The sequence below is a fragment of the Nannobrachium achirus genome (assembly GCF_963921795.1).
Source record: "Nannobrachium achirus genome assembly, chromosome: 19".
Taxonomy (NCBI): Eukaryota; Metazoa; Chordata; class Actinopteri; order Myctophiformes; family Myctophidae; genus Nannobrachium; species Nannobrachium achirus.
The window spans coordinates 34,176,208-34,189,563 of NC_137826.1; the positions used below are offsets into that span (position 1 = coordinate 34,176,208).

Here is a 13,356-nt window from a genome sequence, read left to right on the forward strand (position 1 = left end):
ATATGTCAACTCATCTATTAATGTAATCAATGTTATATTGCCGTGTGTGTGAGAAAGAGAAAGAGAGAGCCTTTTGATTACTGTTTGTGATCAACGAGACCCACAGTTATAAGTCAAAACATGCAAGTAGTATCTTCGAGTTAGTTTATTATTTAACAACAATTATAAACCGCTGATTACAAAAGTTATCAACTCATTTACTGCCATAACCCGGGGGGTGGTTTGCTCAAGAGCGGACCATGACGTGCGCACGGATCGTGCACACGCTCACGTAAAAAGTAAGAAAATCGGTCAACCTCGAAAGTCGTCAGTTTTATAATGCTAGTAAATGAGTTAACACAGCATTTTACAGTGTATAACCTACATTGTAGAGGAGGCCAAGTTGGTGTCCTCATGTTTGAGTTTTCCGTCCAGTGCCAGGCCTCTCTTCTCCCGGTTCTTGTCCAACGTTGGGGTCAGTGTGTAGACCTTACAGAAAGTCGAGCTGGACGACACCTGGTCACTGGAAGGACAACACAACGTAAAGCACTTACAGTCAAGAGTTGTGGTTCACAGTCAGCGAGTTCCGCTGCAAATCAGTCTTCAAAGGCATCAAGATGAAGAATGAAAACTCTTTCAACATTCTGAGCTCAGAATGACATCCGAGAGCGAAACGGGTGGAATTTGCATTTCGGAAAGCAGATTTGCATAAAAAAAAAAAAAAGAAGAATGCTCCAAGATGAGTGTGTCTATTTGGAAGCGATTGATTTGAAACAGAAATAATCCCAACACTGTTCAGAGGGGGGATTGGATCAGCTTCAGGGACACCATCACACCACAATGCGTAAACAGTTGGCTTGGTGTGGTATATATTCTATTCTATACATAATAAAAAGCAATGCCAGCGGTCAATTGGTCTATAAAAACCACCAGGCTGTATAACAAACCTAGATCATGACTGTGAGAATGACTTACTCTGCTTCCAGCTGAGCCACTGGACACTTATACTGGGCAGTACTGAACAGGCAGATATCTGCATACTGACGGACTACAGAGAGAGAGAGAGAGAGAAGAGGAGGAGGTCATTATTCACTTTTTTACCAGCAGTGCACAGACTGCACACCCATGCTTTTACATAGGCAAATAAAGTGTGTCAAGCTGTGACCAGTTACGGGTTTGACTAAAGGTCGCATAATTCGTTAGCCTCATAGCATAATTGTCTATTTTTTTATTTTTTTTTAGGTTTTCAGGAAAGAATAAAAAGAAAAATCTCTTTCTGCCCAAGTCATTTATGTCACTGGTTCCCAAAAACTGTGTTGGGACACATTTGTGGGTCGTGGGTCCCTTTGTTTTTTGTTTCCTACATTGTTTTTAACTATTATTATTCCAAATAATTTCAAAAAACATTCACGAAATTCTTTTACGAATTAAAAACAAAATCCAATGATTCTTTTCAGTTATTTCGTGAAGAATAAAATCAAAGTCATTCCATAATTAGAAAGTTTGAGAACCACTGATCTAGGTGACTTGGGCAATTACGAGGCAAAAGTCATGATTAACATGCCTAAGTCGTGTTTAACTGCCTTTATAAGTTTACTATGAAAACGGTCACAGCTTGTCTGTGTTTAGCTCCGTCTGTCACGCCTGACACTGTGGTTCTATAGGTTTTTCTGTGGTTTGGTGGGTTTGTCGCTCGGACATCATGCTCTGATGTCACTGTGATGTCAGGGGAACCACTCTTAACAGAATGGGTTTGCCGCTCTGACATCACGCTTTGGCTTGATGTCCCTTTTATGCCCATATATGGAGATCGCTGATGTCATCACGAGTCACACTCACACTTGCAAATTAATTACGTCCTGTCCATTTTATGCCCATATATGGAGATCCCTGTCCCGATGTCATCAATATTAAGCGTCTCACTAGTTTATATCTGCCTAACTCTACTCTCCGAACACTGCAGCTTCATTGTGCCTTATTGCCCATGTCCTCAGCCAATCAGAAAACATTTCTGCCCAAGTCAATAAGTTGACTTAAAATCATTTTCTGCCCAAGTCATTTTTGGAATGTAACAAGCATTCTGATAGGCTGAGGACATAGGCAATAAGGCACAATGATGCAGCAGTATTAGGCGAGTAGAGTTAGCATAATTGCCTAGTTGACAAATTGACATTTCTGCCTATGAGGCTAACGACATGCGAGTTAGGTATATACGAACAGACTGTACAAAATTATGTTTAAAAACGTTTAAATGATAAATACAGATAATTGGTAGGAGTTACACCATGTCTTGGCCATACATTTAAGGTCCATGTTAAAATGTTAGATGACGCGAATACATTTAGATCCATGTTGAACTGTTACATGATGCATACACTCTCAGCCGTATCCTCTCAGCCAATCAGGACACAAGAGATATTCATTAATAGTTCTGTATTGTGGCAGCGCTTGACATTTTCGAACTGACAAAAACAATGACAGACTGACCAACCATCCAACCGTTAACAGTGGCTTATACAGGCTGCTTGGTCGCAGCTAAAAGAAAATCAGGAAACAAACGAGTGCCTGACATGAGGAAAGAAAGGAAGGAATGCAATAGAGAAAGAAAGGAGATACATTCAGGGAGAGAGACAAGACAGAAAGGAAAACCAGACAGAGACTCAACGTCGCCACAAACATTTACCAGAGATTTTGACTCTCTTGACAGTCTTAGTGGAGTTGTTGGTGACATGAACATTCACACTGATAGGCTCTCCATGGTAATACAGCTGCAAAAGAGAAATACTTCAGATTATGTCCTTCTTTCATTATTAAAAGGTTGAGTAAAACATTGTTTTACAAAAGATCATGACATTTAAATGGCCTATAGACATCAAATTTGACCTTTATCAGTTTTTTCTTTTACATTTTTGGGGGTTCTGTGATGCCCCTTCTACAAAACAAAAAAGAAAGAAAGATTTGAAAACTACCAGGGAGAGAACATTTTCTCCCTGTCCACCATGTTTTCATGCACCGCATTAACATCAGTAAGTACTTCCTGCCATTCAATGTTCTATTTAGTTGTTTATCTGTGTATGAAAATAAATGTTTCTAAGGGAATCTCTTAGTTACAACCAGCACTGGTATAAGCAGTTTGTTTATGTTTAATGATGAAACGAAGAAAAATTGCAGCAAACCAGAAGTCACTCATGGGTGAAGCTTTTTTCACACATACTTCAATGAAGGCACAGTGAAGCTTTTCCCAGTGAAGACACAGTGAAGCTTTTTCGACATGCCCATATATGGACATATGGATCGGGTATATGGGTCGGATAGGCAGTTATGGACAACCAAATCTCCATATGGGAGGTGGAATCGGTGGTGGATCAGTGGTTGTCTAGAATCGCAGATTTCACACCGGGCACGCACTCCCTCTGGTCAAAGATGGTTAATATAATTATGAAGAAGATAGACCATCTCAATTGGAGCCACTAGAGGCTAAACGGTACACAAATCCTACAAATGCTCTCCTAAGTGGGCGGCTGGGCGCTGTTGTATGAGGGCTAATCTTCCAAACGTCCCATTTGTGCTAGATCCCGCGAGAGTGTGTTGCTCTGTAAAAAGCCATTTAGTATGAGATTCTTGGGAATATCGTGTGGCTTGTGACGTTGGGTTAACATTTTTAGCTCAGTGACAATAGGGCTAAAGAATCATTCAGAAGCTGTATTCACGTTCACTCTTCCATTGGAATTAATAGACTCCAACCTGCTTCCGGTCTCCTAGAAAGGCGTCTGCCCACTTCACGCAGATGCAGGAAGCTATATTTGCTATTTTTAGTCTTGGCTTTGGTCCTGTGACACGCCACATAAAGGTTTCACCTTTGACATCTGAGCAAAACCCATAATATTTCCAATTACAACAAGAGGTCATGTTTTTCTCTGATACGTAAAAATCACCCACACTGGCATTGTTTTAAGAGAGCGCTGTGCTGTAACGTAATTCCCTCTGTAAAAGACGACAAACCTTCAGAAGTGCGTGTGTGCATGCGATCGTGTACCTCCTTGTCCAGTGAGGCCTCTAGGTGAAGGGATCTATCCGACATGAGGAAGCTGCGGGTAGTCTCCACCATGGGCTGAGGACCTGGCTTCTCTGGAGCATACTGGACCTTACGTATGACCAGACGCACCGAATTCCTGCGCACAAGCACGCACACACATTATTACCTCGATATCAACCATTATGAATGCACACATAATGACCTAAATGCTACAGACTAGTTTAGCATCTTGCAGGGGCTACACACTGCAGTCCTGGAAAAGATCCAAATAATTGTTTTGATACTTTATATCAGTAGTTCTCAAAATGTTTTCATGTCAAAGACCTCATCCAAAAATATGTTATAAATATTTTCATAATCACCCAACTTTTTTATTTTTTTAATTCTAGAAAGAAACTGAGTTCTAGAACTGAGTTGTATGATATATCAACCAATTTAGCTGGAGATCCCTAGAACCCCCTCAAGGACCCCACTTTGGGATTCCAACGTCTATAAAGCAGCGGTCCTTAGGGCTGTCACAATTATTACATCATCGTCTAATAGCAATTATTTGACATAATCGTGATTATTTTTCATAATCGTCATAATTGTGTCGATGTTGAAAAATGTTCATATATATATTTTTAAAGTAAAAAATTGTGGAAATAGCAGATCTACAAGCCAAACAGAAATGTAATTTTCAACTACAAAAACACAATTAAATCGTTAATCGCAATTATTTGAGTGACAATTAATCGTCATGTAAAATGTCATAATCGTGACAGCCATAGTGGTCCTCAGACACGGTTAAAGTGCGGCCTTACCGTTTGTGAATCTTCTCTTCTATCGACTTGGCACAGAAAGCTCTGATCTCAAAATCAACACCACAGGCCTAAAAGGACAGAGCAGAACGTGCGAAGAGAGGAAGGAAAGGGGAAAAACAAGATATGAGGGGACATTTGCATTACAATGGCCTGGAAACTGAAAATGCTGGGTCAGCACCCAAAATGGGTCACAGGCCCTACTGCTGGAGGGTCCCCACATGACATGCTTCTATGACTGACCAGAGACCACGTTTATCATTTTGGTCACAATTTTAGAAAATGTTGAACGATTGACCGATCGATAGATCTATCGATATAGAACTAATGATCGATAGAAACATACACATTGTAATAATTTCTGTGTGTGCTTGTATACCAGTTACTATCAAAACCTCCACTGGCTGTCTGTCAGTCAGTCAGTCAGTCTGTCCGTCACGTCACACTTTTCCCCTACTCCTATCTCCGCCACCGTTGCCCCGATCCATGCCAAACATTGCACACACACTCCACACTCCTTGGCTGCCAAAACACAACCTCATTTCTCACATGGCCCTCTTCTAGCGCCACCATGAGGCTGATTCTTGCAAAACACATTTTTGGACACTGCTCCTACAGATTTTGCCCTAAAATCACACAAAGCGTTACACAGTATCTCTACAGTCATGTAATCAACATGCATCTGTCCCATCTAGCGCAACCATCAGGCCGATTTTAGCAAAACACATTTTTGGACACTGCTGCTACAGATTTTGCCCTAAAATCACGCAAAGTGGTACACAGTATCTCTAACGTCATGTCATCAACATGGATCTGTCCCATTTCCCATATTCCCTCCTGATTGCCTACCATTGCCTTCTAAAGTTTGTGAATGCAACCTGGCGGGCGCTTATCTCCCGATTAGGGAGTCTTGCTGGTAATAATTTCTGTGTGTGCTTGTATACCACTTGATCTATCGACAGAATAAATCAGGGGTAGGCAACCTTAGGCACGGGTGCCAACATTGGCACAGGGAAGGGTGATCACCGGCACACTGGCAGAAGTGCGAGAGAGGATTTTTTTAAATTATTTTATATATATATATATATATATATATATATATATATATATATATATATATATACACACCTGTATATATATACCAGTAAGACTCCCTAATCGGGAGATAAGCGACCGTAGGTCACTTATCTCCACAAATAGGGCAAACATTTTTTATTCCATAAACTTCCTGATCCATGTTGATGACATGAGTGTAGACATACTGTGTAGTGATTTTCGTGCCAAAACTGTAGGAGCAGTGGCCAAAAATGTGTTTTAAAAATCGGCCTGTAGGTGGCGCTAGAAGAGGGCCATGTGAGAAATGAGGGGTGGGCTGTCCGCGTTGCCTTGGCGGACGAATAGGTACTGGCCCCGGCTCTCCCGGACGCTCCTAGCCTGAGTTACGGCATTTTATGTGAGCTGCAGTGGCAGGGGGTCCTCCACTGGGGGCGCCACCACTTTTGCATCCGTTCTGGAGCACCAGGAGTGGGTGGTCCCCAGGAATTCCCCGTGAGCAGCTCCGTTGGGGTGGTCATTTTTGCACATTTGGTATTTTTTTTACACCTGGGGGTCCCCCAGGGACCTGGGGGTCCCCCTGGAACTCCGGGGGTCCTTGGAGGTTGTAGTTTGGCAGGCAAGGAGTTTGTGTGGAAATTTTGGCATGGATCGGGCCAACGGTGGCCGAGATATGAGCAGGGCAAAAGTGTGACGTGTGAGGTGTGACGGACTGACGTGTGACGTGTGACGGACTGACGCACGGACACCTCGAGCAGCTTTCTGTAGTAAGATGCGACCTACGGTCGCAATTATTATTATTTTTTACGTGGTCATTTAAATGAAGTTAGCTAATTTATAGCAAATTACATCTTGCACAAAACTCTACATTCATTAACACTCTGAACTCTGACTGGGGAGGGAGTTGTGGAGATAGGTGGATTATTGCTCTGGGTCTAATGATCGTTATAACAATTTCATGCCAATCAAAAGAATATTTGACATTAAAATGTATGTTGACATGGCACACTAGAAAATAAAAACCCCTAAATTATCGATAGAGACGCACAAATTGTAATAATTTGTGTGTGCATGTATACAACTTCTATGTTGCCAATTTGCCATTCCAGAGGATTTATGCAACCTTTCTTGTTTTCATCACCATAGACACATCAATTCATACATTAATTTATGTAGCAACACTCCATTTCTGTCTTCTTACCTTTCCAGTGTCCTCTGGGCCAGGCTGTAAAGTGACTGAGCAGGGAAGGTTCTGAGGAATCTAAAGCAAGGAGGGTAAAAATAACACTTTTATTTAGAAAATACTATAAACGGAAAGAAATTGGCCAGTGAGAAAATAAATTCCCCCAAGCTTCCAACTTATTTGGGCCGATATCGACTGTGAAGTCAAAAACTCCAGAGAGACGGTTCATTCGTTAAACGACAACAATACAGGGCGGCGCTGAAACCCGGGGGTTTTGTCAGATTTATGAATATAACATTTATAAATATCACCATGCCATCTTGTTTGTGGGGGTGCTGGCAACTGTGACAGGGCACACCTGGACAGATTATCCCAGAGCAGAGATGAAAATCACACCCGTGTGAACTGAGCGGTGGTTTACCCCCCCCCTTCCCCCCTGTGTGTGTGTGTGTGTGTGTGTGTGCCTGGTCTGGCCTGGCCTGAACAACAGCGCCCCTCCCTTAACATGTGTGGTCATAAAAGGTACTGCAGGCCTGCAGGCTACATACAGACACACACACACACGGACGGACGGACGCATACACACACGGCCACGTATAGGAGACGGTGTAACCACCGCTCAAAAAAGAGTGGGTGACAAACAGGACAAACCGAAGCGCAAGTGTAGCGCCCGGAATTCCAACCCCGGTCTCCCGCATGGAAAGCCTACATCGTATCTGCTAGCCTAAAAGGGAATTCCGCCGTGGCTGGGCGAGATATTAATGGCAAGGAATTATATGTATTTGAACGCGGACCCCCATCTCAAATATTTTTGTTCCAAGGACCCTCCAGAAGCAAAGATTTGAGTTAAAAATCACACCCGTGTGAACTGAGCGGTGGTCGTGGAGGCTGCGCAACAGCAAAACAAATATATATATATTGTGTGTGTGTGTGTGTGTGTGTGTGGGTGGGTGGGTGTCTGGCCTGGCCTGGCCTGAACAACAGCGCCCCTCCCTTAACATGTGTGGTCACAAAAGGTACTACATACAGGCTACATACACCATACAGACAGACACGCATACAGACAGACAGACAGACAGACAGACAGACCCACACACACGGCCACGTATAGGAGCGTTGTGACCACCGCTCAAAAACAAGCAGATTTGCCAAGTAACAACTGAGACATGTCCTCCCTATCCAGTTCTGTTTTTTTGCTGACCGACTCAGCCTTATAAACACCCTGAAAAGTATTGATGAAGCTGTCTCACAGGAGTATCTTCTTTCTGCCTTTCCTCACTTGTACAAATAAACCATGATATAAACAAACCAGATCACAAGTATTAGATCAACTCAGGCTGAGACCAACGGTTTCAGAAGAGAGAGAGAGTGTGTGTGTGTGTGTGTGTGTGTGTGTGTGTGTGTGTGTGTGTGTGTGTGTGTGTGTGTGTGTGTGTGTGTGTGTGTGTGTGTGTGTGTATGCACTCACAGTGAAGTAGAAGGGGTGTGCGTGTTGGCCAAGTTTCTTCAGAAGCCTCTCCTGTAGGCGGCTGTTGGGTTTGCGCTCTTCGGGGACGGGAGGAAACGCTTGGAAAGTGGAGATGTACAGGTCCTTTCGGAACGACAGGCCCAGAACATCGAGGTCCTCGCGGCCATAGCGGAATGCACACGTCAGGGTGACGAAGACTACGACAGCGGGGGGAGGATAAAGAGAATGAAGAAACGGAATGTGAAGAAGGAGGGAAACACAGAAAGGAGGGAGGGAGATGACAAAGTAGTTGGGAAGAGAGACAGTAGGAATAATAAGAGGAGGATGAGGAAGATGTTTTAGTTGCACAAGGGAAGAGATTGGGTGGGGGAGGAAGATGAGGTGGAGGACGAACAGGACGAAGATGTAGCACAGTTTGATACGAGGAAAGTCCACTTCATGATTGCTCTCACATCCTGTTTACTTTTAACCAGCGATCACTTGGAAAGCTAATAACTCACTAATTTACCAGGTGGACAGTATGGTACACAGAGCAGCTGTCTAGGCAGTATTACAGAGACATTCCAAAGGACAGTGTTGACTTTATACAGTATTTAAACGGTCATAAAATACGCAGCAGATGCCATAAATATCGGCAAGTTTATAACATAAAGACATAATTACTTTTTTGTAATATTCATTACTTTTTCTCATAGCACATTCAGCAGTGTTTGAGTGAGTTTAGATTTGGTTCAAGTTCCAGATTATTTTTTTCTGGAAAGACTGTCAATACCGTTTTCTTCTGATAAAGATAGTCAATGAGAATTATGTATTTTAGAATATCATGCATATTAATTCATTGTATTAGATTTTTTTTTATTTTTTTGTAGAAGGTTTTCTTCCAAAAAGTGAATGAACAAAATTAAAAACTGAAAATAAGGCCCAACAACAGGCCAATGCAAAGCAGTTTCAGGTTGGGTCAGGTTTTGCTGAAATAAACAGTTAAACAGGCTGACATAAGAGAACTGCGCAGGCAGGCAGACAGCCACAACAAGGAGAATCCACCCTTCATAACAATAGCTCGTAACACGCACAGTCCCTCTGCACCACTACAGTGGAAAAAGTGATTTGCTTACAGTATATGCGTTTTGCACTTACAGTGTGTTGATACACCAGTATTAAGTTTATTATGTTTTAGTTTTTTTAGAGAGTATAAGCATGTACAGTATGTGCAATACTTTCAGCAGACTACCCAACAGTGTAAGCCAATGCAATGAGAAGTTGAGAACCACTGAAAGTTAAGTGTTGCCCAGTGGCCCCTGAAGGCGGTGGCAGCAAAAGGAAGTTGCCCTACCTTTCCTGTCCTTTAGATATTCGGGGTCCACCAAGATCACTCCATCTGTCAGGAGAAAGGGAGGAACAAATACCACAGTGATGTTATGCCCTGGCCGATTTTAACACTGTCAACTCTACCAGTGTGTTTACATGCACACAGTATTCTGGCCTTTGTTTAAATCTTGCATAACAAATGGGCCCATTGAGGACATGGGAGTTGTTTCCTATTCTAAAGATACGTAAAAGCCTGCTTTAGACTTACCTACTGGATCCACTTGGTCCAAATGATCCACAAAGTCTCTCTTTCCCAGGTACACCGTTACCTGCAGACATGGACAAACCATAAAGCAGTGTTACAACTCTTGTGGTACAAACGCAAAAGGCACATGCATTTTGCGCTTGCACATGCATTTTTGTCTTTGGAATACTTCAATACCCTGATGTTCTGTAACTTGTGTGTGTGTGTGTGTGTGTGTGTGTGTGTGTGTGTGTGTGTGTGTGTGCGTGTGCGTGTGTGCGTGTGTGTGTGCGTGTGCGTGTGCGTATGCCTACTCACCTTGCAGTTGGGGCTTGATTTCTTGAAGACTCTGCGAGGGTATGACAAAACAGGGAGGTTGGGGGAGGCGGGTGGGACATAGATTGTGATGTCAGTGAATAGATTTTGATGTCAGAGACTTTTCTGTGGTTTGATTAGCATGGAACCTGGCATATTTCAATGACAAATGTAAAATGATGTCCAGTACTTGTATTACTAATGAGAAGGGGAAATGTTCAGAAGTACTAACAAACATGAGGAGATTGGTCATCAGGCACAAATCCAGTGGGAAATTCCTACTACAGTCATTGCAGATTAAAAAGGAGATTGGTACAGAAACTGTACCATGCCCAAATGGATGTCCCGAGCCGAACATCAAGGCATATTTTAATTGATCAGTATCAGCTATATTAAGCCTGATCATATCATGATTCTTTGTATAGCCTCGCTTACCACACTGCACTCAAGTCTGTGCCAGCTGTCATACAGCTAGGTGTCGTAAACACATATTATCTACAACTAGCAGCAGCGAGGCATGTGTTTTAAAACGTTAACAAGCAGCTAAAATGTCTGCAGTGTAACTATTTTAAGTTGGGAAATGAAAGCAGCCCAACAGCCACTTGTAATGTCTGCAATGCCAGTGTTTTGCGAGGAAGTAGTAACAGAGCTACTTCAACACAACCAATAAATGGCACATAGGGGGAAAAAGAATATCTAAAACATTTGAAATATCACAGACAACTTCAACCAGGCCTCTCAGGCAGATGCAGATACACTGACTGGAGGATATTTTCCTTGAGACACCCGACAATCCCTCCCCTCCCTCCCCCCAAACTAAAGAAAAGAGAAAGAAAAGAAAAAATCACACCCGTGTGAACTGAGCGGTGGTCGGTGAGGCTGTGCAACAGCACTACTGGGTGGGTGCAGCGGGGTTAGTGTGCTTTACAATGCTGTAGTTTCTTCACACACTCTAATTTATTTGACCCTAAAACATTCAGTTTGTTAATAATAATAATAATACTTGACCACACATGCTGACCCACCCTTCTCCCCTGTCTGTGTGTGTGTGTGTGTGTGTGTGTGTGTGTGTGTGTGTGTGTGTGTGTGTGTGTGTGTGTGTGTGTGTGTGTGTGTGTGTGTGTGTGTGTGTGTGTGTGTGTGAGAACAACAGCGCCCCTCCCTTAACATGTGTGGTCAGAAAAGGTTCTGCAGGCTTGAGGCTACATACACGGACGGCCGGCCGGACGGCCGGACGGACGCATACACACACGGCCACGTATAGGAGACGGTGTGACCACCGCTCAAAAAAGAGAAAAGAAAAGTGGGTAATAACTGAAATTATTGCTTTAAAAGACCAACCTGTCTCAGTGGTGCGTAAATGTAGGTTTTCAACATCGTTTTGGTCAGTACTGACAGGAAATTCTCGCAGAGCAATGAAATGTCACTTCCTGTAACAATTGTCACCACCATATACAACAGGAACAAACAACCACAGTGGTCTCATTTCTATACTGAGCAGCAATGGACCGAAAAACCAATGATGCATGTCCTTCTGAGACAAATCTAAATGTTTGCATTTGATCAGTGCGGTCAAAGTGCAGAGTTGCAGTCCCTAGAGCTGAATTGTGCTCAGTCTCACAGCTAAAAGACAAATACATGCATGCACACATACTGTACACACGGGGAACAAACCTTTGACCTTCCATTTGCAGGACACTCTCCATGACTACAAGGCCACCCTGTCATCCCTAACTAAGTGAGTGTGTGTGTGTGTGTGTGTGTGTGTGTGTGTGTGTGTGTGTGTGTGTGTGTGTTGAATGCATGTAAAAGGATAGTCAGTGTGCTGTTTGGTAGTTAGATATCCGTGTCACTCACAAAGACATGACTGTGATGGGAAATGTTGCAGTGTGATGGCGTATGCATGCATGCATGCGTGTCAAAACTGCACTGTCAACCCAACTGTTTCAATCCATCCAAGTTTGATAGAAACTTTAGGTTAGGAGCATTGTAAAGACATACTAAAAATAGTTAATTGGCAAGCAACTTCATTGCTTCTACCAAGTTAGGGGAATAGCCTTACAGTTACCGTATTTTCCGGACTATAAGGCGCACTTAAAAGCCTTTAATTTTCTCAAAAAACTACAGTGCGCCTTATAGTCCAGTGCGCCTTATATATGGATCATTCATTGACATTGACATTCCCTTTAGCACAGCTCCATCTGTTTGATGCATAACGCAACGGTAGCGTCTATTATGTGCGCCTTATAGTCAGGTGCGCCTTATATATGAAAACAGTTTGAAAATAGACCATTCATTGACAGTGCGCCTTATAGTCAGGTGCGCCTTATAGTCCAGAAAATACTGTATATCAAATTCTATTGCAATTTCATTCTTCCCAAATCCCAATACTTTAGTGTGTAGGGGATTTATATCCAACCCAAATAATTTAGTCTTCATCTCTCTGCTGCTTCCCTTTTAACCTGTACTATTCAGGGGTCTGTTTTCAGACATAAAACATGGACACCGACTTACTGTTGAATTGTAAGATAATAGAAAATGGGATAATAATATTAAAGTGACATGTCTTTGACTCCATATTGTGATACAACTCTCATTGTTTCTAGAATAGATCATCTTTGCACCATGAAGGACACAGATTTTCTCTGGAATTTATGTAATTTAATGTATAATGTAATTTATGTATACACACTTTTCTTGCCGTCTGTGTTAAGTCACTTTCATTGGTAATATTCAGTATGTGCAATTATCATGCATTATTACAGTGCATATTGACGACAGGACAATGACGTTATCCAGTTCATCCTCACCCCACAGTTCAGATAATCATCTAGCTCAAGGGAACAAGGTTTTGTCCAGTCGTGCCTCGACAAAGTATTTTCAGGTTGTGTCAACATATTCACATGAGTAAACAGCTCAACGGGTTCACCTTAGATTAACCTGAGAGAAATGGTTCCACGCTTCAAATTG

General features: G+C 42.5%; 1 protein-coding gene across 2 annotated transcripts in view; it reads right to left on the reverse strand.

Moving 5' to 3' along the window:
• arrb2a (arrestin, beta 2a) overlaps positions 1 to 13,356 on the reverse strand; it is a 31,852-nt gene that overhangs the window by 13,537 nt on the left and 4,959 nt on the right. For both annotated transcript variants that reach the window (XM_080749161.1, XM_080749160.1), the window contains exons 2-11: positions 10,390 to 10,420; positions 10,096 to 10,156; positions 9,853 to 9,897; positions 8,520 to 8,716; positions 7,070 to 7,129; positions 4,819 to 4,886; positions 4,016 to 4,151; positions 2,663 to 2,747; positions 955 to 1,027; positions 365 to 502 (exon numbers count right to left, since the gene is read on the reverse strand). In XM_080749161.1, the coding sequence (XP_080605287.1) occupies positions 365 to 502; positions 955 to 1,027; positions 2,663 to 2,747; positions 4,016 to 4,151; positions 4,819 to 4,886; positions 7,070 to 7,129; positions 8,520 to 8,716; positions 9,853 to 9,897; positions 10,096 to 10,156; positions 10,390 to 10,420 (894 nt within the window). The remainder of the gene's footprint in view (positions 1 to 364; positions 503 to 954; positions 1,028 to 2,662; positions 2,748 to 4,015; positions 4,152 to 4,818; positions 4,887 to 7,069; positions 7,130 to 8,519; positions 8,717 to 9,852; positions 9,898 to 10,095; positions 10,157 to 10,389; positions 10,421 to 13,356) is intronic.